Raw genomic sequence first — 27,442 nt, 5'->3', positions numbered from 1 at the left:
GAAAGCAGTAGAGGTTGGCTAACCAGGTGACCCGGAATCATATAAGAGGACTTTTACTTGAGGGGGTGTTTTTAAACAAGGCAAATGGGCCTAAGAACATTTGGGTTTTACTCATATCTCAACACAATGCATCAAGAAGCAAGTTTTCTTCCCCTCATTCTGAGAAGTTTTAGAACAAGCTGAACGGGTCGCACTTCTAGAACAGCAGCTATATCAGTGTGTTGTACTAAAGGAAAATCCTCTCTGCATATGTAATTTGAGAATGGACCTGTCTAGGATTGAGCACTCCAATCTGAGGTGCCAGGATGAAAGGGTCTTTGGGCTGTATCCCACTAAGTCCTCTGTAGAGTAAAGGTAAAGGGACCCCTGACCATTAGGTCCAGTCGTGACCGACTCTGTGGTTGCGGCGCTCATCTCGCTCTATGGGCTGAGGGAGCCGGCGTTTGTCCGCAGACAGCTTCCGGGTCATGTGGCCAGCATGACTACGCCACTTCTGGCGAACCAGAGTAGCGCACGGAAACGCCGTTTACCTTCCCGCCGGAGCGGTTCCGATTTATCTACTTGCACTTTGACGTGCTTTCGAACTGCTAGGTGGGCAGGAGCAGGGACCGAGCAACGGGAGCTCACCCCGTCACAGGGATTCGAACCGCCAACCTTCCGATCGGCAAGTCCTAGGCTCTGTGGTTTACCCCACAGCGCCACCTGTGCCCCTCCTCTGTAGAGTAGATCCATTGAAATAAATGGATCTGAGTCATGTTCATTATCTTCAGTGGCTCTACTCTGAGTAGGAGTAGCATTAACTACACCCCTCCATGCCTGGCTCATTAAACTACACCCCTGCCCTCTCCTGGCATTTGGCCCTCAATCCTGAGGGAAGGTGGCCCTCGGCATGAAAACATTGCCTACCCTTGCAGTAGACGATGACTAAGCACTTTAGGAAAATCAAAGCATGAATCCTCCACAAGCAGATGGGAAAAGGTTTCTCTTTTATCGGGATTAAGGAGAGGCTGGGGCATGTCTGAGTCCCATTGCAAAATCAGGTATGTAGGTCAGGTGCCTCAGGACTTCAGTAGCTCTGTGGCTTCTAAAAATAGGCACCGCTGATGAAACAGACTTATTAATAAGTGCTTTACAATTCTGTTTGCTCTCAGTATGAGGTAGATTACTGATATTCCCATTTTACAGATGGTGTATTGGGTAGGAGGTTGTGATTTACCTGAGCCTCCCAGTGGCAGAGCTGGAATTTGGATCAAGGTCCGAAACAAAATGAAATATTGTCTTATTAATGAAGACTGACAATTCATTTTTCAATGGCACAATAAATGTTCATGCTAATATGTTGCATAGTGACTGCTAACTATAACTTATCTCAGTAGCATGAATTGCACCTTGGGACCTATGAAGTACAAAGATGCCTTGCACCAAGTTAGGCTGGCCAACTGAACACTATGTTGCTGGCTCTGGTTAGCAGCTCATAAACTGAACATGCTGGGAACTGAACCTGAGACCTTCTGCATGTAAACCACATGTATCACGGAGCAAAAGAACCTTAAACATCCAGCTCTCTTTTTTCATGGGCTTGTGTCGGTTTTCAACTTCCTTATAGGAAGAAGAGAGCAACAGGATTCTCATGAAATGAAGTCTCTTAAAGTGGAGCTTTATTTGCAGGGTTTCTTCCTGCCTTTACATGCCAAAGTGGAGCACTTAAGGCTGCCAAACTGATGAAATAAAACCACACCTCTACTCGTAACCAAAAAAGCATCATAATTCCAAAGGGAGGAAACTATAGATGGGTAGCCCTGCTAGGATCCTACCTAGCAGTCTTCACATGACAGGGTGGTAGTGTTGGATGTTAGAAGAAGACACCTCTGTGGCAGGGAGGGAGAAAATGGCTTTACATTGATCAGCCCTTGGTAGGTGATCTAGTCAGGTGTTGACCCTTCTGACTGTCAGCTTCCTAAGCTCTGGGGAAGAGGCAGGGTAGTGTTAAAAGTGTCAGACATGGTTAGACACCCAACACTGCCCTTTGCCATTGTAACCAGCTTTTTCACCTGCCTCTTGCTTGCTTTAACCCAGAAGGGATGCACAAGCAAACAGGAGTGATGGTGAGGAAGAGGAGCTGCCAATACTTGTTCGCTCATTGATTCTAGCAAGCAGATTAAAAGCATGTATGCGGCAGATGCCACAATGGCGAGGGGCAGTAGAGGGATCCTTCCCAAGGGCCTCCCAAAACCTGGAGCCAGGTCTGGGCACTGAAAGCTGGCTTATACCAAGCTGGGCCATTGAGTTCAGTGTTGTCTACACAGTGGCCATCCAGATGTTTCAAGGATGTTGGGGATGGTTGATAAACTCTGGAAGGCTGCAGGCTTCCTGTCCTTGGTCAACACTGACTAGTAGCAATCTCCAGAGTTTCAGAAGGGACATTCTCAACCCTACCTGGAGATGTTGGGTACTGAAGTTGGGGTCTTCTGCATGCAAAACAGGTAGCCTACCAATGAGATATAGTCCATTTTCTCAGTCCAGGTACCTGCCTTCCTAAAGTTTAACTGGACACACCAGTGAGGATTGAACCTGGGAACTTTTGTGTGCCAAACCTATGCTCTACAAGGTATTCTTTGAACCTCTTTTGTTTTGACTTCAAAGTGTAACCAGACCAGAAGCCCATTTTTAAAAATCTAGCACAGATCTTCCTTATAATACTACCCCAAACATACTGCATGTGTAGGCATATACACATAAACAAAGAAAGCCTGGTTCAAAGTCTTCCTCTAACATCTTGAATGATTTTTCAGAAAGCATTGTTACTTATTTTCAGACAGCAGTGTTATTTATTTTGGACACATGGGTGAGTAAAACTTCATGCATTTTTCATATCGCCTTGCATAAAGGGTGACGGGGAGGTGGGTTCGTGCCTGGGTTAGTAAATTATTGTGTCAGTTTGGCTGAGGCTGCTCTAATCCCATCTCTGCCAATGAGCTCTTCTGCTTTTGAAAAGGGATCCTTGCTCTCCCTCTGTTGCCATGGCAAGAGATGTGTGTTGCTAGGAGAAGAGCAGTCGCCTCCTCCCTCTGTTGTCATGGCAGAAAATCACAGAACCCCTTCTGTTACCCTGACGATAGCCTCCATCACCCTGGCAACTGTCTCCCTATCCTTTTTTTCTTCCTGACTCTGTTGCTACAGTAACAATTCCTTTTTCCCTGTCTTTGGTCACAAGTTCATCTCTTTATGCTTCTGCAGAGCTGCTGCTTCCCACCCAGTTACCAATGTTAGATCCCCCACCTTCCAGTATGGTTGCTATGGTAATATTCCCTCCCTCAACCTTCATTTTCATCACCTTGCATGTGGCTATAATCCCCATCAGCCCTCATCATAGACAGATGTGATTAAAAAGAACCTTTTGCAGGGATGGGAAGCCTTTTTTATCATTGATTTATTTGATTTACTGATATCTCACCTTTCCTCCAAGGAACTCAAGGTGGTATACATGATTTCTCCCAGTCCCCATTTTATCCTTACAACAAACCTGTGAGGTAGGTTAGGCTGAAAGTGAGTGACTGTTCCAATATCACGCAACAAGCTGCATGGCTGAGTGGGGATCCAAACTCTGCCCCCCCCCCCCCGATCACAGTTCAAGACTCTTAACCACTATCAAGGTTTCCCAAACTTGAGTCTCCAGCTCTTTGGGCTACAATTCCTATCATCCATGACCACTGGTCCTGCTAGCTAGGGATGATGGGAGTTGTAGTCCCCAAAACAGCTGGAGACCCAAGTTTGGGAAACCCTGCACATCAAAGCTGTGACCCTCCAGATGTTTTTGGATGACACCTCATTCCTAGCTATTGGCCATGTTGGCTGGGATTGATGGGACTTCAGTGACCCCCGGAGGGCCACAGGTTCCTCATCCCTGGCTTAGCATATTGTTATGAGCTTTTCATATCCACTCAAGTGCCAAAATGCTGGGAAATCACAGGTTTTAAGGGCCACAGCCTTAACAGGCACATTATTTAGACAATATTGGTAAGGTTCCCTATCCTGCGATTTGTTCCAGCTTCACCTCTGCATGCCTGTCCATGGCACAGTTGCACTGAGCCCAGATTTGCTTGCTCATCGGAACAGACAAATGGAGTCCATGCAACTGAAGCCATTGTTCAACAGGAGGTGCCATTCTATGTTACAAATAGCCAACTGGCAACCAGTACCATCTGTAGACAATGATAAAGAGTTTAAGGGTGTCCTGAAGCTCACCCAGCCCACCCCCTGCTCAGAGCAGGATACTGTGTTCACAGTGAATCCTTCCTTTGCAAAGGGTGTTAGCTTCTCTCTCTCCCCCCCCCCATTAATGCATCTGAGAGGAGAGCCGGTGTGGATTGATGGTTAGCGTGTCAGGCTAGGACTTGGGAGATCAGGGTTCAAATCCCCACTCAGCCATGAGGCTCCTTGGGTGACCTTGGGGCAGTGGAACTATGTGCATCACCTTGAGCCTAAGTACATCAGAACAGCGGGCTGGATCAAGCCAAAGGCCAGCATCCTGTTCTCACAGAGCTCAATGGGAAGCCCGCAGGCAGGACCCAAGTACAAGAGCTCTCTTCACCCCCCAGCACCCTTGGCTTCATTTACTGCCTCCTCTGAGAAAAAGGTGGGATTTTAAAAATGCAATAAACAAGGGTTTTGCAAACTTGTATCTCCAGCTGTTTTTGGACTGCAAGTCCTACCATCCTCACATAGCAGGGCCTGTGGTCAGGGATTATGGGAATTGTAGTCTTGAGACCCAAGTTGTGGAAATCTTGAAATAAACAGCCCGTTAGCCTCGACCACACAAGAAGACGCTTGTGCTGCTGCAGGCTATCAGAGAAGCGGCGCCCTGGCCGCTGGGAATGTGCAGAGTATTATTATTATTTTGACAAAAGGAGGGCCCGTTTTTGCTGCTTTACGGAGGGCGACGCACATGCGCGGCCCTCCAGATCTTCCTGCTCCCCTCGGCAGGACCAGCGGCGATGGCCACGGATGCTCTCTGCACGCGCTGGGCCGGCTTGCCGCGAGGGAGGCGGGCACGGCGAAGGCACAGGCAGCAGCTGGTTGGAGCCCGGCAGGCGGGCGTCCCGGCCCCCTCGGCCGCGGCCCCGCCTCCTCGCGGCCTGCTTCTTCCTCCTCCGGCTACCGCAAAGCGGCCGAGGCCTTGCAGCGCATGGCGAGTTAGCCGCCCGCCTCGCTCGCCCGCCCGCCAGCAACAATGGCGTCTGCCGCGCGGCCGCTGCCCCTGGTGGTGATCCTGGGCGCGACGGGCACCGGCAAATCCCGCCTGGCGCTGCAGCTGGGCCGCCGCCTCGGCGGGGAGATCATCAGCGCCGACTCCATGCAGGTAGGGAGGGAGGGAGGCAACAGAGGGAAGGAGACCCCGTCCCTGCCTGGTACTAATTGGGAGGCGAGGGGATCAGCAAGCGCGTGCAGAGCTCATTGCTCGCGACAGCCGGGCCAGCCCAGGGCCAACAAGAAGGAAGCGCCTCTGGTGGCAAGGGAAGAGGGGAGGCAGGGCTTAGCCTCGGAACCTCTTTTCTGTGCCAGGACTCAACCCTGGGTCAGCAGCATTGCGATCCTTGGATGAAGGGATGCTATGACAGATAGATAGATAGAGTGATAGATAAATTCTAATTTATCTATCTATCTGCCAGTCATGTACAGCGGTACCTGAGGTTACATACACTTCAGGTTACAGACTCCGCTAACCCAGAAATAGTGCTTCAGGTTAAGAACTTTGCTTCAGGATAAGAACAGAAATCGTGCTCCTGCGGCGCAGCAGCAGCAGGAGGCCCCATTAGCTAAAGTGGTTCTTCAGGTTAAGAACAGTTTCAGGTTAAGAACGGACCTCCTGAACGAATTAAGTACTTAACCCGAGGTACCATTGTATAGTAATGGAGAGAGTGCTTCTGAGCATGCATGGAATATGAAGGCCTGCACTGGCTCCTAATGCCAAGCATCACCTGCAGATTAAGTTGGGCTGAAGAGGTAAAGAGTTGTCAAAGTAGGGAATTTGGGGCACTGGTGACCTTTGCCCCCAGTATCACATGCCAACAGGGCACAAACTTGCCCGGGCTCTGAGATTTTTGCGGGAGGCCCTTCTCCCAGTCTTGTTTGGTGGGGAAAGATCCTTCTCAGTGGCTGCTCAGTGACTTTGAAACTACCTTCCTACAAAAGTTAGACTGACTGTGTTGATTAAGAGCCACTTCCAATCAACCAGAGGTCTGGCACCTTCATTATACAGCTTCCAAAGGATGCTGAAGACACACCTCTTTACTCTGGCTTTTGACATACCAGCTGGTGAGCCTTAGGGCTGGGCTGTGGATTTGTGCAAGAGTGGACTAAGACAGTAAACTCTTCTTCAGTTCTTTGCACTTCCATAGTTTTGCCTTCTCCTTTTACATTTACCGTATTTTTCGCCCTATAAGACGCACTTTTTCCCCTCCAAAAATGAAGGGGAAATGTGGGTGCGTCTTATGGGGCAAATGCAGGCTTTCGCTGAAGCCTGGAGAGCGAGAGCGGTAGGTGCGCACCGACCCCTCTCGCTCTCCAGGCTTCGCGGACCTCTCGGCAAGCAGCGGGAACGCTCCCGCTGCTTGGGAAGAGTTGCAGGCATCCTGAAGCCTGCGCGCGCTGATCTCAGCGTGTGCAGGCTTCGCGGATCTCTCCTCAAGCAGCGGGAACGCTCCCGCTGCTTGGGGAGAGTTGCCGGCATCCCGAAGCCTGCGAGCGCTGATCTCAGCGCGTGCAGGCTTCGCGGATCTCTCCTCAAGCAGCGGGAACGTTCCCGCTGCTTGGGGAGAGTTGCCGGCATCCCGAAGCCTGCGAGCGCTGATCTCAGCGCGTGCAGGCTTCGCGGATCTCTCCTCAAGCAGCGGGAACGCTCCCGCTGCTTGGGGAGAGTTGCAGGCATCCTGAAGCCTGCGCGCGCTGATCTCAGCGCGTCCAGGCTTCGTGGACCTCTTCTCAAGCAGCGGGAGCCACCGCTGGGCTCCCACGGCTTGCAGAGAGCTGCCTGTTTGGGGGCTGGGGTCGGGGGAAGCTCGGGCTGCCCCAGCCCCGCGCCTGGGGGAAAATAATTTTTTCCCCTTTATTTCCCCCCAAAAAACCTAGGTGCGTCTTATGGGACGGTGCGTCCTATAGGGCGAAAAATACGGTATGTCTGTCAATAATGGGGTCAGGGGGAAGGTTCTCCATCCCTACCTTGTACATGATGTCGTCTATAAGCTGGAGCATCTGGTAACATGGTCAGGTGAAATTTGCATATCTGCAAACTTGAAAATGTCAAAGTTGATCTCTCTGCTAATTTATAATTTCCGTTAGACAGTTTTTGTCCACTGATATAGAGACTGTAACCATGAACCTTAGGGCAGAGTAAACATGGGTGGGGGGCAGTAAGGCTCAGCACACTAACTCTGCCCCATCACTATTCTATTGTCTTCCAACTCCCTATGCTCTCATCTGCACACACACAAAAAAAACCCTCCATGACCCTTATACTCCCCCTGTGCCCGCCAAACTTGCTGTTGAGTTTTCTTTACAGATGATGCAGAAAATGATAAAGAAAGTCCTCACTCACTCCACACAAATAACAAAAACACAGTCACTATTGGTCAATTTTTAATGATGCTGCGGTTTTTAATGGCAAAAAATGGAAATTGGGCACAAGGAAAAGGAAACATGACACATGTACACCTCTTGAAAAAAATTGGCTCATAGTTTGTTAGAAGAGGGTCATGCAATGGCAGAGAGGCAGGTGGTAGTGGAAGAGAAGCAAAGCCAGGATAGGTCAGGAAAGGGAAAGGGGCCCCTAACCATTAGGTCCAGTCGTGACCGACTCTGGGGCTGCAGCGCTCATCTTGCTTTATTGGCCGAGGGAGCCGGCGTACAGCTTCCGAGTCATGTGGCCAGCATGACAAAGCCGCTTCTGGCGAACCAGAGCAGCGCACAGAAACGCCGTTTACCTTCCCGCCAGAGCGGTACCTATTTATCTACTTGCACTTTGACGTGCTTTCGAACTGCTAGGTTGGCAGGAACAGGGACTGAGCAATGGGAGCTCACCCCGTCGTGGGGATTCGAACCGCCGACCTTCTGATCGGCAAGTCCTAGGCTCTGTGGTTTAACCCAAAGAGAAGAGAGCTAAATCTGCTTTAAGTTTTCTTCCTCTGATTTACTTTGTTTTGCTCTGAAAATGTGTTCACGTCCTGTAAATTGCAGAAACCATCCTGTGCGCTAGCCATATCTGCCCCAGGAGCCTCGAAGTTACGCAGCAGAGCACAAGCCTGCCCCACACAAAGGAGGCCTCATCCTGTTCTCATCTTTGACACCCACATTATGAATGGACAGGCACCCTTTGCACATCATGTGCTTGGCTGGGTTTCCTGTGGAGGCTCCTCCTGACTTGCATTTTTCTCCGGGGACCTCTCAGAGCAGCCCTGGCAGATGCTGCCCGTTGTGCCCTGCCAGTGGCACCAGAGCCTTTTGTGCAAGGCCGGTATCAGGGACTATAGCACTAAAGAGATCTGTGTTGGTGAGAATGAATGCTGGGGCAAAGGCCTGTCGGTGGGACAATGGCGCTCTTTGGAAGAACTGCCTTGGTGGGTGTGGCAGAGAGCTGGCTGGCTTGTCCTTGCCAACTTCTCTTTCAGCCAGGGTAGATGGGGAGGGAAGGGGTCACGAACACAACAACAGTGATGAAACAGGAGCAGCTGTTCCCCAAAATCTTTTGTAACTTATCAATGAATCCCTTTCCCCTCCCCTGTTTTACTTGCCTAACATAAATTGCAAGCTCTATGAACACGATGGGGCTGCCCCAGTGCGGTGCCCAGTGCTCCATAACTGGGGGCTACTTAAATCTCATGCAGTTTCCTCCCTTCTGTCCTAGGGAGTCTCTTGTAGCTGAACTCATTCTTCTTCAGACTAAATTCTGGTTAACAACTGTGTTTTAGCTGATAAAAGGGGGGAGCTCAAAATGTACACAGAGTTGTGCCAATCTTGGACATAGTCTGGATCCAGAACGAGCATAATAAAACTGTCTCTTCAATAGAGATGGAAGGTTCTGTCAATGTTGGTCCTCTCAATTTCTCTTATTCCAGTCATGAATTCAGTTCTCCACATTGCTGCAGCAATTTGTGAAAGTCTTGGGTATTTTAGTGTGGATTTCTTGGAATAAACACAAAACCTAATGCAGTGCATTTTTTCCCACGGATATATCCATTTTTATGCACTTTCCCCTAGTAAATGCGTGCACTACATGCATTTTTGTAAACATTCTGTAGTGAACTACATTGCAAAATTGGGATAAGAGCAAATTTTGATGGAGGGCTGCATTTTGGTTCTTGTGTTGTTTCGGAAAGTGAAAATTTGCTGGATTCAGCTTCAAATGCAAACTGAATGGCATTTATCCCCCACCCCCTACATCTCCAGCATCATTCCTCCCCCTCCCACATTGTCCTCTTATTGCTGATGTTTGGGAGCTCAAACTCCCGGCTGCCTTGGGCACGAAATGCCTACTGGCTTGCCCTGATGACATGCACAAATAGCAGCTTAAAAGTAAGCCTGCCTTATTAGGTTCTATTATAAGGGCCTCTAATCTGCTGCGAGAATGTAAAGCCTTTTCCGAAAGGGGCTGTCTGAAGTGGCTCTCCCTTTCTTTGCTCTGCTGTGCCTGGCTGCCCAGAGGTGCCTTCCTGCTTGCCTTTGCCTTCCTCCGTTCCTCTCCCTGCTCACTGTACCTGTTTGATCACCACAGTGAGAGTAGGTACGACACCAAGCTCTCTGACAGACCCTGACCCACAATGGCACTCCCAAGCTCAGATAAGCACAACTTAGTTGTGGTTCCTTAATGGTGAGGGACTCTACATGCTCAGGATCGCCATGTTTGTGTTTGCTGTGTTCTGAGGCTTGCGACTATTTCTAGGGCACACCCTCAGACATTGTAGGGGAGAATACCAGGTCTCAGTTAATTGCACCAGAAAGAGATTGTAAAAACAATTGTGGGTTTGGGGTACCTGCCTGCTCTCTGTGTGGCTTGTGGCTCTGTCTGCAGACTCAACTCCAGATCGAACACAAGGGCCACATGCCTCTTTTTCTGGGTCTGCCCCACCAAGCACCCAAGAAGATGCTGTTTTCACATGGTCAGAGGGAGAAAAGGAGAGCCGTGTTGCCCGAACGGTGAACTTTGGGTCTTAAGCAGAGCAGGCTGACCCGGGCAAGCTGTGCTGTGTTGAAGCACTGGGTCATTAGGGCACATGTAAACTCATCGTGAGCAGCAGTGCCAAGTCTTGCAGCTTGTGCTATGATTGTCTCCAGTGTTGGTGCATCCCCCACTTGTGATGTCAAGAGACCCCCGCAGACAAAGATTTGACAGAGGAAATGTGGCTTCAAGCATTTCATAGTTTCTAGTGAGTCAAACCTCCTACAGTACAGGATTCACAACAAAAGCATCCCTGACAGATGGCCATCCAACCCTCCAGTGAAGGATCGTCCACCAACTTCTGAGGGAGTCAGTTCCGTTGCTGGACAGCGCTTACTGTCGGAAAGTTCTTAATGCTTAGGAAGGGATCTCCTTTCTTGTGATTTGAATCCGTGGGTTCAGGGCCTACCCTCTGGAGCAGCAGAAAACAAGCTTGGTTCTTTCTTCCTCTCTGGTTTCTCAGCCTGCAGAGCTTCCCTGCCTGCTTGCAAACAGCTCAGACCCCAGCCAGTGTGCCCCATGGCCAGCGATGATGGGAGTTGGAGTCCAACAACATCTGGAGGGACCCAGGGGTTGCTCACCCCAGGATTAGACCATAGGTGATGATTTTTCTCTTGGCACTTCCTGCCACTTTGCCTTCCTTTCTTGCCACTCCAGGTGCCTCCGGACCGTTTTCCCCATTTTACGGCCCAGTGTCATCTTCTCTGACTGCCAGTAGCTCTCAAGGGTCTTGGGCATAAGAACACAAGAAGTTCCTGGCTGCTGGATCAAGGCAAAGGGAGCTCCTCTAGTCCAGCATCCTGTTTGCATGGTGGCCAGCTAGATGACTGCAGCTGTGCTTTCCACACTTCTGACTCCCAGCAGCTGGTATACAGAGAGATACTGCCTCCAACAGTGAAGATGCAACATTGCTATTAAGGCTTGCAGCTGTTGGGAGGTCCATTGCCTATCACTTATTATTATTTTATTTTAGAGGTATAGGCAAGTGACCTGCTGCCACCTTCTGTAAGTGTGTGCTGTGCTTCCCTAGGAACCCAGCCCTTCCTTCCTTCCTTCTTTCCTTCCTTCCTTCCTTCCTTCCTTCCTTCCTTCCTTCCAGTGGACCACAGTCCTTCCTGTCCAGGAGCATCAGGAACCAGCCCAAAGACCCCAAAGTCTTACTCACACATGAAGTCTGGTTCACAACCTGCATCTGGGCTTTCCCACTTCAGATTTCACATGAAGAAATGCTCCTCTGTAGGTACATGCAGGTTACCCCCCCCCCTGCAACACACACCTCCCCATCCATTGACCTCCAACTCCACGCACCTGCCCACAGAGACACAGCAAGTCAGGGTGCTGGCTTGGCTCGCTTCCTTCTTCCTGACATGCTAGTTTCCTGTGAAATGGATGTTTTGTATTGGGGAGCCTTCAGCCCTGGGTGACCTGCAGCTCTGCAGTGGGATGGCCCAAACAGCAGCTGACTGCCCCTTCTGTGAGAACTGTGTAACATGCCCCCATGTATAACACCCCCCCCCTATTCTGGGGAATTTAAAATTAAGAAAATGGGCGGGAGATTCCCCAGAATTGCTGAGCTTTTTTATAGAGCCTTTTTTGGGGGGGCAGAGCAAATCACCCATCCAATTGCTGTAGCGACAGCCAATCAACACCAGCCCTTGCCACAGCCACCAATAACAATCTCCAACTCACGGCAGCAACCAATCCCACGTCCCCACAATGCACTACCCATGTATATTTTGAACATGATTTTTGAATAAAAATAACATAGTCTTATACACCGAAAAGTACGGTAATTACTTTTTTTAACTTACTAGTCACTTCTTTTTTCTTTTCTTTCCAAACAAAAGCAGCTTACAATAAGCAAGCAGACATATGCATTGAAACCAGTATAAAACAAAATGGGGGGATCTTATTTTATCTATAAAACTAAGCCCAAAGTGAGTGTGAAAGTCTGCCTGTCTCTTTATCTCCCTCTCTCAGGTGTATCAAGGCCTGGACATCATCACTAACAAAGCCTCTCCTCAGGAGCAGCGGCTGTGCAGGCATCACATGATCAGCTTTGTGGACCCCTTGGTCACCAACTACACCGTGATAGACTTCCGCAACAAGGCCACGGCCCTCATATCCTTTCACAGGGAGAGTGTCTTTCTGGGGTGTAGGACAGGACAGCCACTAGGCAGTATCATCTGCCTTTGAGCAGGCAAGCGGAATTGGGGAATGATGAGATGGTGAGGGGCTGATAATGGATGTAAGAGAACGAAAAGGAAAAAGCTGGAAAATGCTCATTTCCAGCTGAGATGGGCAGCAAATAGTCTGTGCCCTTCCTGGTGGATTCTTGTTAGGATTCTGTGAATCAGGGAAGTCAGCAGAGGAGGCAGAAATGCCTTTGATGAACCATTTGTGGCCGGAAGCAGGATCTAGTAGGAAGGAGGTTGTAGAAAGATCTAACATCAGTATATACTGTCTGGTACAAATTGAAAAGTGAACTAAGTCACGCTAAGTCACCACTGACCTTGATCTTTTATAATGCAATACCAAGAGATCATGAGTCATGCTTTGTTTCTGGTCTAGACCAGCTGAGAAATTATGGAGAGAGAATGCCAAAATTACATGACCAGGAAGTTCTGGGAGATGAAATCTGCATATTCTAATACAAATAAAAAATAACACTAATTAAGAAACACTAATTAAGCACTTAAAAAAGAAGTTTGGAAAATGACAGAAGCATTTAATGCATGCCTTTAGTAGTAGAGGAATCTCAGTCGGATGGCATGAAATATTATTAAATCTAGACCAGACTGACTTTAAATTTGAAGAAGGATGGCAAGAATGATTCAGTTACTAAGAAGGAATGGACCTGGTTATATAAGAAGAATGCAAAAAAAAAAAAAAAAGTTATCTCAATCACATTGAAGGAAAATGGCCACGAAATGCCCTTCAGGTGATATCCTGTACCTGCTTTCCTGAAGAAGTAGAGTTTACAAGACCATAATTGTGGAAGATTGTGAAATATGGGAGCAGGTATTATACATGTATTTTGGACCTGCTCCAAGGTTAGAACTCTTTGGCAGGAAATCTTGGAGATAACAGAGGAAATTAAGAGTATATAAAGTAAGCTAGGGTGGTCTGTTTGAAAGAAATAATGGATGGAAGTAGATTTAGAACTTACAGTAGACTGCAGTCAGATTGGTGATTTTAAAATAAATGGAAATCTGAGAGCACACAGTTGTGCTGTGCACTTCCAGCTTCAACTGCCTGCTGTTCTTGTCCCAGTCTTGCTGATGGTACAGACTCTGCTCTGCCTGCACTGTTCCGAATACCACTTGTTGGGAAAACACAGGAGGGGAGAGGGCTCTTGTGCTCAGGTCCTGCTTTGGGTACTTCCCATTGGGGCATCTGATTGGCCACCATGAGAGCAGGATACAGGACTAGGTGGGCCATTGACCTGATCCCACAGGGCTCTTCTTATATTCTTAGGCTCATGCAAAAGCACCATCATTTTTAGAGATGCAGAGGCTGGCACAAGGGTGCCAGCAAGTACCATGAGCAGCTGAGGACGACGAAGGCAGCTGTACTGAACGCGGGGAGAATAGAGAGGCTCACTGGCCTGTGTGATGAGGAGAGGGCTCAAGAGACAAAGTGTGACTTTAGTTGTCAGGAATCTGCCATGCTCTGTTGCAAGGAATGTTCAATGCCTGCAGCTCAGAGATACAGCGTAGCTCATAGCCTCTGCTCCCAGGGCGGCCCTTGAGGGCAAGGCAAATTGCCCAATTGTCCTCAGGGCTGCCTTTTTTCCTTGTTAAATGCAGCACTTGTTTTTCCTGGGGTTGTTCCTTGCCATTCTCGCTTGTAATCCTCAATGGCCTACATTGAAGACATCTTCGCTTGCAAGAAGATCCCCATTGTGGTTGGAGGGACCAACTATTACATCGAGTCCCTGCTCTGGAAGATTCTGATTGACACCAAGGTATCTGTGGCATCTTCTGCTGGCCCTGGGTTCAGGGGCTGATGCCACGCTCAGCAACAGCAGCAGGGGCTTTTTCAATAAGATGAGGGGTGTCGGATAGTACGGATGGAAGTGTGCTCAGTAAAATTATCACTTTATAGAAGGGCTTCTGGTCCACTCTTGGGGCCTCGCTGAGCAGCACATTTGGGACTAGAGAGGATTTTCATCAAGTGTCCTTTTGCTCTCAGATATTTGGCTTACTTGCTTGAGCTATTTATTCCACAAGCACCTTCTTGCAGGGCATTCTGTCAGCAGCATGCTGTGGCCTCTTGATAGGAGTTTTGACCCTTTCAGTTTTACTTTCGTAACATGCCCCCAGGTCCTATAAAATCCGCAGTTACAGAATTATTTGCAAAATCTCTCCATTTTCTTGCAGAATTTTGTGACTGCAGAATATCAAAATACTGATACTGCAGTTTATTCTCCTCCAATGCAAGTTTTACCCCAGATTCTCCTATCTTAAAGAAGTGTTTTGTTCATTTGTTTGTGAGCCAATCAAATGTTCATTATTCATTCAGCTGTTCATAATACTTTCTGATTGCTGATGTTAAGCTCCTTTGTGAGCCTGTTGCTCAACTTCTGTCACAAGAAGAGGATGCAAGCTTCCAAGTCGCATAGACATTTTTGACAGCTCCATGTATTTAGAGAGATTTGCAAGGCCATGAGTGGTATTCAGTTAAGTCCTACTCAGAGCAGACCCATTGGGGAAGGGCCATAGCTCAGTGGTAGAGAATCTGCCTTGCAAGCAGAAGGTCCCAGGTTCAATCCTGAGCACCTCCAGTAGGGTTGGGAGAGACTCCTGCCCGAAATCCTGGAGAACCACTGCCAGTCAGGGTAGTCGGTACTGAGCTAGATGGACTAAAGGTCTGACTCAGTATAAGGCAGCGTCTTATGGTCCTAATGAAATTCATGTTGGGTGCAACTTAGCTTGCAGAAAGATGTTTGCATGGTATTTAAACAGATAGAGCATGAGACCTCCAGATTCCCAGACTATCCCTGTACCTTTAACCTCTGTGTTGACCTCTCTGTCCTTTAAAGTTTAGACTGATAATCTTAGGTTGTATCCTGTTTACAACTTCCTCCTCCTGCTCACACTTCCTCTGGACCTTGAGGCATGAGGTCATCTTGGATGTATTTTCTGAGAACAAAGGAGCAAGTAGGGCTTATTTGTTTCTCCCTAGTTAGTTAGGAAAGAATTCTATAGTACTTCCTTGAATAAACTAAGCATTCTTTTTTCATACCAAGTCTCCTCCTGAATGCCTTTCAGTTATAAAGATGTGCTCCAAGTAAGGATTCATTTCACTCAAGTTAACAAGCTAACTCTATATGCTAACAATCAGCTTGAGTTAGTTGTGTCCGTTAACTTCACTGGGTCAGTCCTGAGTAGGACCAGTGCTTTTTTTCTGGGGGGGACTCAGGGGTATGCATATCCCTAAACATTTTGTGAATCTAAGTTTGGTCTCATTGAGGGGCAGTATTTCAGTATGAGTAGTAAAATGAGAATACCCCTAAACATATTTTTTTAGGGGGGGAAAGCACAGAAGGAGCAACCTTGGAAACCATCCCATGCTGGTGAAATTCTCTCACCGCTGCAACTAGCTCTGGGGGCCCCTTTTGCCCAGCCATTGGCCCTTCAGCAGGACAGCCTGCTAATCCCTGAGGTGGGCGTAAGGAAGGGCCCTTTCGTTTTGGGTCAGCTGCCCCCTCCCGGCCCGCCTTGCCAAGAGTGGGAGGGCACCCCCTTGCAAGCTGCAGGTTACCTGGTTCTGTAGTGACGTTCAGAAGCTTTGGTGAACATGGTTTATAATCTTGCAGGAGGTGGCCAGGAGTTCAGGCTCCACAGAGGGGACTATGGATCGGAAAATGGAGCTGGAGAAACTGGATGGCGAAGAGCTCCATCGCCGACTGAGCCAGGTGGACCCCAGAATGGCAGCCAAACTGCACCCCCATGATAAGCGCAAGATGGCCAGGTCTGTTTCTCCAGCTGGTAGCCACAGTTGCCAGGTAGACTTTGTTACCCCCTTCACTTGGTCACCTGTGGTCAGTGCAAAAGGGTGACTAACGGGCACAGCTTTCTGTAAGAATGTAGCATCAGGAAAGGCCTGCTGGATGATACCCAAAGGTCCGTTTAGCATTCTGTTCCCCAAACTGGTCAGTCAAAGGCCTCTGGGAAGCCCTTGCCCTCCACTGATGCTTCCCCCCAGCTTCTCTTATTCCCAGGTACACTGCCTCTGAGCACGGAGGCTCTGTTTCCTTGTTGCTATTAATAGCCATTTTAATCCCATATCTTATTCACTACGCCATGCAAGCCCGCAGCAATTATATGCTTTGTGTTAATCCCTTGGTGTCTGGTGTCTGCAAAAAAACCAGAGAGTTGCACACTCTGCCTTACATGTCTCCTCTCCTTTACAGGCTCTGGGGTTGAGCCTAAGTGGGAATCCCAGCTCTGCTCTCCCTGCCTGCACAGCCGTGACCACAAAGCCAGCTGTGGGGTTCTGCACTCTTCCTGCCTGGCCTACAGCGAATGCTCTTTCTTTTTTTACAGTCAGTTCTTCCTTCCCCGGTTGCAGAGCCTCCTCCCTCCAGGGCTTCAAGCAGGCTGCCCTGGAGGTGAACTGCTTCCCCTCCCCTCCTGCCTTCTTGTTTCATGCACTGCAAAGCAGCCGCTGCACACACACACACCCCTTCCCGCGCCCCCCTGCCAGCTGCTCTGCTCTTCTGCTGGTGTTGGCTGATGCTTTTCACTTCAGCAAGAGAGAAAGCCACCTTTCCGGCTGGACTGCGTGCCGCAGCTCTGTGGGAAATGGGGCAGCGACGAGCCTCAGCTTGCTGCCTTAGCCAGACCTGCCCTGCCGTGCCCTGCCTGGGAGCCAGGCAGAGAGACACCCACCCCGTTCACATGGATCAGGGGTGTGTCTGGGATGGGGCTGAGCCAGAGCCGTCCTGCATAGCCCCGGGACTTCTTGGCTGGCTGGCTGGTTGCTGGGGATGATTTTCTCCTGAGAGTTTTGTAGAGCGGGGTGGAGCCGCCTTCTTCTTGCCTTACAAGCTGAGCACAGAATCAAGGACTGGGGCTGTTTTATGCATGAGGCCGGAGTGACACTTCTTTGTTCCCAGTTCCTTTTTTATTACAACAGCCTGAGTAAGGAACGGAAGTTTACATGCATATCCCAAATGAGCCTTGAACTACCCCAAGTTAGGGCTAGGCCACCCCCTGGAGACTGTCCCCTGTGAGATGCCAGAGCACACACTCTCTCTGTCTTGTGCAATAGGCCACACTTTAGGATCAGGGAACGTGGGGAAGACGTTGCTCACCCCAAACATCACACACCCACAACACCCACCATCAGGAGGCTGTGCAGCCTGTCTTGTGAGCCATCCTGAGATCTTCAGATGAAGGACAGTATGTAATTTAATTATTATTATTATTATTATTAAAGGCAAGATGCTTCACTCATCTTCGTGTCTGGGCACAGCACTTAGCTTTTTGCCCAGCTGGGAACTAGGAGCTAATATCAACGTCGACACAAATGCTGGGAATTTCACCGTAGCCATTAAAGGCATCTCTGATGACTTCACAAAAAGCTGGCTGGCTGCTCTGCTCCCTACGTTGGGGGTGGGGGGAGGCAGCAACATCCGGCTGATTGAGATATCATGTTACTGGCCTGCTGGCCTCTGGCAGCAGTTTTTGTGTGGGCTCCTTGGGGCTTGTGTCACGTTGGACTGCCTTCCTTGGCGGTCTTGCTGTTCATGGTAATACCTGTTTGTTTTATGTGAGTCCTGTTGCATGAACACTTGTCCACCAAGCTGCCTTCAGGGGTAGCAGTGCTCTCCATTGCTACAGCTCCAAAAAGCAACCCCCTGACTTGTGTACTGTGCTGCCTGTCTGAGAGGAAGGCAGTCGTGTGAGCCCAGAAGGAGAATGGAGCTGAGCTGCTCCTCAGCTGAAAGGTGCTGCCTGCCCTTCTCCAGCAAAGGAGCAGTGGCCTGCTCAGCTAGCTTCCTCCTTGCCAGCTGTTGAGCACTTGATGCCCTCCAGGTGTGGCTGGACTTCAGCTCCTGTCATCCCTGGCTAGCATGGTCACTGGTCAGAGCAGATGGAAGCTGCATGCCAGCAACATCTGCAAGGGCCTCAGAGTTCCCCCCTGGGCTCCCACATTAAGCCAGCAGGTGGGGAATTTGTGTCCCCCAGTTGTTGCTGCCTGCAGTTCCCATCATCCCTGTTCAGTGGCCATGCTAGCTGGGGCTGATGGGAGTTGGAGTCCCACAACCCGCAAAGGCCTGCAGGTTTCTCCAGACCTGGTTTGTCCTAGCAATTGTCAAGATTGGCTGTGGCCATCAGGAAAGGAATGCTCTAAAGATAAATTTTTGCACGTTCCAAAGCATCTCACTTGTGCCAGAGGGATGGGGGTGGGGATCTCTGCCTCATGGCGGTCCTGTCTAAGTCAGCCATGCCTGTCTCCCACCGGGCATGAAGCTTGAGGGAGGGAAGCCAAATGCTCTTCTGCCCACTCAACCTGCCTGCCTGTCTTTCTCGCCTGCAGGAGTTTGCAAGTGTTTGAAAAAACGGGCATCCCCCACAGCGAGCTACTGCAGCAGCAGCAGCAGGAAGAAGGGGGAGGGCCGCTGAGCGGCCCCCTGAAGTACCCCAACCCTTGCATCCTCTGGCTACATGCAGAGCAGGCAGGTAAAAAAGAGGGAGGGACTAAAGGCCACAGCCCTTTGACTGAGTATTTCTTCCTGCTTTGCCTACACCTGTCCTCCACCCCCTGGGCAGTGGTGAAAATGTTGCTTTTCTGATCCTTTCACAAGGCCCACTTAATCTGCATGCAAAATGTGAATATTCCAGGCTTTTGCATAGTGTGCTTTTTAAAAAAATTACCTGGTCCATTTCAGGGGTTGGAGAGGTGGGCCACTTCCCCAGCCCCCAGTAAATTCCAAACCAACCAGATTATTCCAGAGAACGAATGGAGGAAATAGCAATGCTGCTTCCCTCTCACCCTCTGAGATCAGGTGGATGATGTGGCCTGGTGCCATGGGTGACCTGATTTTGCCTGTGGCATCCAGAGCGATATTTCCCAACCTGTTCCATGGGGTGGGCGTGCCTTTGCGTGGCTGCATCCTTAACCTCCTGGGTGCTCATCAGTTCTAGAAGAACGGCTGGACCAGCGGGTGGATGCGATGCTGGAGGCTGGGCTGCTGGGAGAGCTCCGGAACTTCCACCAGCGATATAACCAGGAGAGGGTAGATGAGAACAGGTGAGTTTCTTCCCATCTCCCCCTACAGCCTGTCTTGCCACTTCCTGTCCTGGCATTCATCCACCCAGGATGGGGATAGAGGTCAGAGGCTGGGACTCTGTGTGGTTGCAGGATGCCGGGGGGTGGGGGGGAGTGGAATGGCAGAGTGCACCAAGCACCCATGCAGCGGTTTTCTTCTTCTGAAGTGCTGCAACTTGATCTGAAATGCACCCTGTGCGTGGCTCATAATGGCTGGAACGGATGTGCCTGTCCCCTGACGGACTGGCCAGCCTGGATCTCAGCCCCCAGTGCACAGAGGGGCTTGTGGTGTTTTGCAGTTGGAGAACAGGCTGACCTGCCTGCTTTCCCCCCTTCTTCTGCCTCAGCCAGGATTATCAGCACGGCATTTTCCAGTCCATCGGCTTCAAGGAATTCCACCAGTTCCTGATTGCAGAGGGCAAGTGCTCAGAGGAGATGAGCCAGCAGCTCCTGAACCAAGGTGGGGCTGGCAGGAAAGGGATGTGCAATGTTTTTCAACATTTGGCCAGCGAGTTTTGGGTTTCACGGCCATACATTTTGGATTTATGTATTGCGGATGGAACAAACGTTCCTCTGCTTTTGAAAACCCTACTTTGCATCTGTAGGGAACTGTTTTATACCAGGTCAGGCCCTTGGCCCATCTAGGTCAGTGTAGCTAACACAGAGAAAAATTAGAGAAGAATAATTGAACCTCTAGAAAAGCATTCCCAGCAGCTGTGTGGCATGGGCAAGATTCTTTGAGGGAAGTGGCTGGCAGCTGGGCTGGTGTGAAGCTGGTTTGAATTTGCAGTGTAAACGCTGCTTTGCAGTTTCAGACTCTTTGCGAGAGGGTGGTTCTTTTGGTGTTTTCTCCTCCCCAGTCTTGCTGAGAGGGATTTGTCCTTTGCCCCCTTGGGGCATCAGTTATTGCAGTATGTGAGCACGTCCCCTTTCTCAGGCTTGCTCCCTGCCCAGGGTCCTTGTCCTCTGTGACCTCTCCTCTGTTTATGATTTTAGGAATCCAGGCCCTGAAGATAGTGACCAAAAGGTACGCCCGGAAGCAGAACAAATGGGTCCGGAACCGCTTCCTGAGACGTAAGTCCTTCTTTCCTACCTCCATTCTCTCCTGCCGTTTTGCTCTCTGCCGGCTGTCCTCCCCTCCCTCTATTTCCTATTTCTGCCTCCTTGAAGTCTTTGCATTTCCCCCTCTTCTCTTGGGGTCTTCATTGGGGCCATTGCTCACCCGGATTCCTCCGCCCTCACCTCAAAAACTGCCAGTGCTCAGTTTTGTGAAAATCTTCTGTTCCTTTGAGCATGTGCAGAGTGCCTTCTTCTTAAAGTGACGTAGCCCTCACCCACAACCTACTCAAGAAGGCATGGCTTTCCTTTCTGATTCCAGCCCCGCCTTTGATCTAATCCACTTCCCTGTCTCTCCCTATGCAGGCTGGGCCTGAGGCCATACCTAGGCCCGTGAACTGTAAGCAGAGTATGAATTGTGAAGCAACTTGTTCCCTGTCAGTCACCGGCCAGGCAGAGAGAGAGAAATGTGTTGGGATCCTATGTAGACACCCCCCCACACACACACTGTGTCCCCCTGCCATTGAATCATCCTGGAGTGAAATACGGGGGGGGGGGTTGTGAGACAGCTGCCCTTCCTGATCCGATTGGCTCCTTCCTGGCTAGCTGCACAGCCTCCTCTGGCTGGGAGCCAACCGGACTTCCCTCCCTTTGCTCCAGGCTTGGAGGAGAGCCAAGATTGACAGCTGGGAGCCGAGCACTTGTTGAAAGGTTCTTGGGAGTTTTGCGAGGCAGGGTGAGGGGGGCAGGGGTGGGGAGGAGCCCTCAAGAAACCCAAGAAGGGAGGAGGAACAAGAAGAGGCTTTGGGTCGATGGCCCAGTCTTTTCCCGGCACAGGTGCAGCGCTGCCCACGCTCCCTCTCCAGCCAAAAAGCCGACAGGTGCTCCCTGGGCTGGTGGTTTTTGTGGTCAGGGCATTAAGAGGCATCACCTGCTTAGGTTTTGGCACTAGGGAAGCCTTTTGTCTCATCTGGTGCCACTGAGCTTGCCCAGCCAGCTGGCAGTTGGACCTCAGAAGGGCAGGAGCTGGAGGGGGGAAACCAGGAGGAGTTTTTGGCTGGAGGCATCCTGTAGGAGGTGGAGGTAGGAAGTGGGGAGCGGGGTGGGCTGCCACACCCCTGGATTTCTCAGGCGGGGATTTGAGACTGCAGGCCCCATGGTACAAATTTAATGCAGGATTTGGAATGCCAACAACAGAAGTTGTTTTGAAAAGAACACGTTTCTAGATCTCATGGAAGAAGGCACAATGGTTTGCACCTTTCTTTAAATTGGGGTGCTGGGGGATCCTTTTCTTTTCTGGGCAACATTCCAAGGGCCAGACTTCAGTGGTGGGTGGGGCCCTTGGTACCCATGTGGTGGTTTCCCCCCTTCCAAAAGATGCTTGACCACTCTCCTTTCTTTGAACTTATGAAGGTCCCTTAAAGGAATAATGTGAAGTTGTCCTCTCTGTTGCTCAGCCTTCTGCTTTTATGCCAGGCGGGGTGGGAGCAAATGGACCTCTGCCAGACTGGCAATTGGGGTGGGCAGGCTGCTGACCCTCACTGCTGCCTTCCCCCCACCCACCCCCCGATTTCTTACCTTGGTCTCTCTAGGGCCCGGCCCAAACGTGCCCCCTGTTTATGGCTTGGAAGTCTCGGATCTCTCTCAGTGGGAGGAGAAAGTGCTGGAACCTGCCGTGCAGATCGTGGAGAGCTTTGTCCAGGTACCTGCTAGGCAGGGGAGCTAGAAACAGCATATAAAAAAGTGGAGGACCCATTTTCAAATCAACAGAGACTCAATGCTAGGAAAGTGGAAGCCACCTTTATGCTGAGTCAGCTCCCTGGTTTCTGTAGCCTAGTCTTGTCTGCTCTGACTGGCAGTTGCACTCTAAGGCCAGAGGACGAGAGAGATGCCTTTTTGCAGGACCTTGCCTGACCCAAACTCTGGGGAAGCCATCTCTTAAGAGTGGGGCTTGGAGCTTTGTGGAGAACCTCCATGCAGCTGAGGAGGACCTGCAGGAACCCACAGAAGCCTCAAGGCAGCCAGAAGTGCCTCATCTCATGATTATGGATCAGTTTACATGGCAGGGGGTTGGGCTAGATGACTTGTTGGGTGCCTTGCAAATCTACAATTCTGAGTTACAGTGAACTGCAGCTGCCATTTCAATGCCCAGTTTGGAGAGAGCCTTTGGGAATTCTTTGCAACCTGTTTTTTTGCCTCCGGAATCATTTGGTGTCATCCACAGAGTTGGCCACCTCACCCCTCACCCCTAACTCTATAGATCATTAATGAAGAAATTAAAGAGCCCAAGCCCCCTTGGAGGGACCTCACCTCTCCTACCTCTTTGAGAACTGCCCATTTATTCTTATTCTCTGCTGCCTATGTTTTAACCATGGACAGATCTAGTAAAGGGGCTGTCCTCTTACCTCATGCAAACTGCTAAGTTTTCTCAGGAGCCTTTGCTGAGGTGTTTTTCATTCTGTCCATGGAGGGGGCTACATGTGCTGATGTGGACAGACCCAAGTGCTCTCCCCTCCAAATGTCCCCTTGCTGCTGCTGAAAACCTTATTTCTGCTAAGCAAAGAAAGAAAATAACTAGCTGCTGACATTCTGTCTGGCTTCCTCCTTCACCTCTACAGTATGGACTTTTCCAGGCTGAGAACCTGCAGCTCGCAGATGCATCCTAGATGAGCTCTGATTGTATTTTTTTTAATCACCCCCAAGTGTTCTGCAGAGATTTGACCTTTTTGGCCTTCCGTTTCAACTTCCTTTTTACCAGTTCTCTCATTTTCAAGAAGTTTCCTCTTTTGTGACTGTGGCAATCGTCCACTTCCACTTTATGCTGACTTTGGTAGCACTCTGGCTACTGTTTCCATTCAGTTCAACAGCATGTCTCGCACAAGGTCCCGGGTGCTGGGTTCAATTCCTAGTGGCACTTCTAGAGACCCCTGTCTGAAATCCTGAAGAGTGACTGCCAGTCTAGACGATTTTGAGCTGGTTGACCAATGGTCTGACTCTGCATAAGGCAGTTTATTATGTGACTTGAAACATGCATTTGCCCATTTTATGTGAGGGTACATACATTTGCAAATAAATTGAAAGCAGTTGTCCAGGGGTTGTCACACCTTAATGTGACCAAGAAATACCATTCAGGCTGGGGCTGCAGGGAGGCAGTGCAGAGAGCAGCCAGCTTCTGGCTCCATTCTGTTCTATGGGGAAAATAAACAGGCTACAGGCAAAAGATAGGATTACCAGGGGCAGGCATCACCCCTTGGTCCTGGGTTACCCACAGGGACTGCACAGGGCATGTGTGCAATGTAGCCTTCACCAAGCTGGTGCCTTCGGGTTGTTTTCCACTGCAGCTTTCATCAGCCCCAGACAGCACTGGAAGTTGTAGTCTGAAACATCTGGAAGGCACCAGGTTGGCAAAAGAAACCTGTGGCATCTTGAGTTCCTTCAGGGGTTCCTCTCTCGCTCTCTCTCCACACATATCCAGCCTGGTATTTTGTTGAAGAAGAGAGTGAGGCCTCTTGAGCTCCTGCAGAGTCCAGTTTAGTTCACATGTAATGAGTGCCATTGACCATCTCTTCCCATATCTGGGACTGAGTTGTGGGGAAGCTTCACAGGGTGAGAAGAGGCCTGGCTTGCTTAAGTTCTGAGGCCAGGGGCCCGCTTGCCTTTTAAGGAAGGGAGGGGCAGCCCCTCTGTCACCCTTTTCTTTTGCTGGACCATTCTTCTAAGCCAGTGGTTCCCAAAGTAGATGGCACCACCTCCTGGGGGGTTGTGGGATTCCCTAGACAGGGTGCTAAGAGGCAAGGGGTGTAAATGACTATTAGGCTTTGAAAAGCTAGTATCACGGGACCAAGTCCATTAATTCTGTTAAATTAATTAAACTAAATGCTTTTGATTCGGTTTTGAAGAAATGCACCATTAAATGGTTCCTGTTTTGTATTTTACCGTGTGGTTTCCTTCCTTTAGTGGGTCGTACTAACCACTATTCTGAGCAATGCTTTTTAAAGGGCAGGGTAGGGGGCAGCTGGGGATGAGTCTGAGGGGACGGTTGGCAACCACTGGTCCAAAATGTCATTTCCTCGCAAGGGGCGGCAGCCACCAGCCGAGCCCATCACGATGGCAGACGAGGCAGGGGAAGCCCAGGAGGGCAAGCGGAGGCGGCACATGTGTGAGCTGTGCAGCAGAGTCATCATCGGGGACAGAGAGTGGAAAGGTAAAGGATTGCGCTTGCAGGAGGTTTTGGGTGGGGGGAGGTGGAAATCGTGGCCGGGGGATGGGGTGGGAATGGGGAGGGAGCAAAAGGAACAAAGCTCTCCCAGTTCCCTGGAACAAAGCCCTGCTCCCCGCCCCCTGCCCCCTGCCCCCAAAATTTCCTCAACCTCTTCCTGCCTGCCAGAGTGATCAGCTCCTGGAGGGCTGTTTACAGCATTCTTATAAAAGGAGCCAATTTACAAGGGGGTGGGGAGAATCATAAACCCTTCCAGGAGCCGCCATCTGTCATTTTATCCTCCTCTCCCATCTCCCCCTCGCCCCCCAAACTTTCCACTACTGTAGCTGTAAAAGCAGTTGCCTCCTTGGGCAAAGGGATCTTGAACCCAGCAATCACATGCAAGGCAGGAGTGATCTGCTTCTGTATTAAATGGGGGTGTGGGGAGAGAAATTAGCATTTCTTCAGGGAGAAGCTACTTCCACTTGCTTAAAACAGCAGGAAGCTGGCCATTGAAGGTGAAAGGGATGCGCTTGGATTTTCTTGTCTGAGCTTGGCCTTCTCCAGGCGTTTTGGACTACGACTCCCATCAGCCTCAGCCAGCGGGGCTATGTGATAATGGGGCTGATGGGAGTGGTAGTCTAAAACATCTGGAAGGCTGTCTGTAATTCAGTCCTTTATGAATGCAGCGGGAAGAGTTGAAAGGTTTTTTTTAGTGCAGCAGAAACAAAGAAGCCAAAGGCTTGTTTTGCAGGTAACGTCTGAAAGATTTATTTTTAAATGGGAGTCTGTTGTGGTCTTCACATGCATCCAACTGGCTTGGTAGTGATATGATGGCATCTATCACTTCAAATCATGGTTCTCTTAAAGAACTCTCTTAGAAAGTTTTAAATATATGTATATACACACATGCCTCCCTACAAGAAGAAAACTTGGCTCATGAGATGAGAACTGGCTGTGTTAGAACATTTCTACCTTTATTTGCAGGGATCATTTCCAAAAGTGAAAACCATCTGGAAATGTCCTCCCCACCTGCTGTTTTACAATTTCCTCTACCAGCCTAGGAGTCTAGTACCTTATTTCCATGCCTCTTCATAGGCCAGCCTAGAGCTGATAAACCCTGAGGCCAGGCATAGGCAAACTCGGCCCTCCAGATGTTTTGGGACTACAACTCCCATCACCCCTAGTTAATAGGACCAGTGGTCAGGAATGATGGGAATTGTAGTTTCAAAGCATCTGGAGGGCTGAGTTTGCCTATGCCTGCCTGAGGCAGTAGGTGGAAGTGGTGGAATCCTGGCATTTACTGTATCAGATTGCCAGATTGAGTATGCAATGCTGTCCTTAATGGCCCCTTGTTTTTACTAGATGCTTATTACATGATGGAATATTACTTGGAACATTTTTTTTTTTTAAAAAAAGGCGGCCTCTGCAGTCTGAAGTGACTCTCTAAAGAATCACCTAACTCTTCAGGTAGAGAATGCCATTCTTGAATGCTGCCCCATGTTAAACAAAAACAAAAACAAAAAACTTTCCTGCAAGTAAAGACAGACTAGGACCCCAGGCCTCTTTGTTCTGTGTCAGTTTCCTTCTTGCAAGGAGTTTTGTGTTTGTGTGTGTGTGTTTTAGGTTGGAGAGCATTCAAAAATACGATTCCTGCAGTGGGACTGTTAGCTCAGGATTCCTCTGTTATCTCAGACCTACCTGTGGCAGATGTGTAGACCAGGCCAAAATCGTGATTGACCTTTACTGTACAGTGCCCAGTATATCCACACAATCATAGATTTAGAATAGAATTGAAATATAGGGTGGAACTTCTGGTTAGCACTTTGCTTGGAGGATTTGGATAAGAGACTCTCAGACCACACCGGTTTATCTGTAGTTTCCACCCTGAAAGGTACAAAACACATTCAGTGTGCAGAACGAGTGTGTGTTTATAATAAACAGTATTGTATTCTTATTTTTGCAATCTTATATAAAAGCAGCACTGTTCATGGTTTTGTTTCCAAAATGATCTCCTGTTAACCTGTGTTGGCAGAGCACATGAAATCCAAAGGCCATCGTTTTCACCAGAAGAAGCAGCAACAGCAGCAGCAGCAGCGACACCTGACCTCAGATCCCCTTTCCACAAAGCACCATGAAGAAAGTGCCATGACTGGTGGGAACAAGAGAGAGGAGGAGAAGGACGGGAGCGTGGAAGCCTGTGAAATGTAGACTCCATCTTTGGGAGGAAGGTTGTTGGTGGGAACGCTGGCCCGGGAGGCAGCATTCTACCCTCACCAAGGATCTCTCATCTAAAAAATGCTGAGTCGCCTTTCTCCAGAGATGGACGGTTCCATTTTATGCAAATAATCGAGTTGATTCAGGCATGAATGCCAGCGTGCTGCTCTACCTCCTGACTATTTTTTTTTAATTTAAAAAGATAAAGGCTATATTTTTAAACATTCCAATACAGTGACTTTTTATTATTGGACCAGCGTGTCTGTAAAGATCCACTGAGCATTCTCTTGGGGAATAGAGGAAGAAGACATGCAAGGAAACGGTCTGCTGCAAAACATCCCTGAGCGTTTTAAGCTGCTTCACCTTCTCAGATTTTGTTCCATCTGTTTTTAACAGGGAAATGCCACCATAAGGCAAGGTTCCCCAGTAACCTGGGGGTTGCTGCTAACCTGTTCTCCCTCCAGATGTAGCTTGACTCC

The 27,442-nt window shown here is 49.5% G+C and overlaps 1 protein-coding gene across 1 annotated transcript; it reads left to right on the top strand.

Moving 5' to 3' along the window:
- Positions 1-4,821: 4,821 nt before the first annotated feature.
- TRIT1 (tRNA isopentenyltransferase 1) lies at positions 4,822-27,193 on the top strand. Its single transcript, XM_083511615.1, is given in 12 exon segments — positions 4,822-5,213; positions 5,215-5,359; positions 12,191-12,333; positions 14,081-14,177; positions 16,032-16,186; positions 18,761-18,903; positions 19,363-19,474; positions 19,840-19,952; positions 20,489-20,566; positions 22,141-22,250; positions 24,626-24,752; positions 26,782-27,193. Coding segments are annotated over 12 exon segments (1,608 nt in total). The 5' UTR covers positions 4,822-5,004; the 3' UTR covers positions 26,958-27,193.
- Positions 27,194-27,442: the final 249 nt, after the last annotated feature.

This window comes from Podarcis liolepis, assembly GCF_965112155.1.
Source record: "Podarcis liolepis genome assembly, chromosome: 7".
Taxonomy (NCBI): Eukaryota; Metazoa; Chordata; class Lepidosauria; order Squamata; family Lacertidae; genus Podarcis; species Podarcis liolepis.
This window is presented reverse-complemented; position numbering and strand designations above follow the sequence as displayed.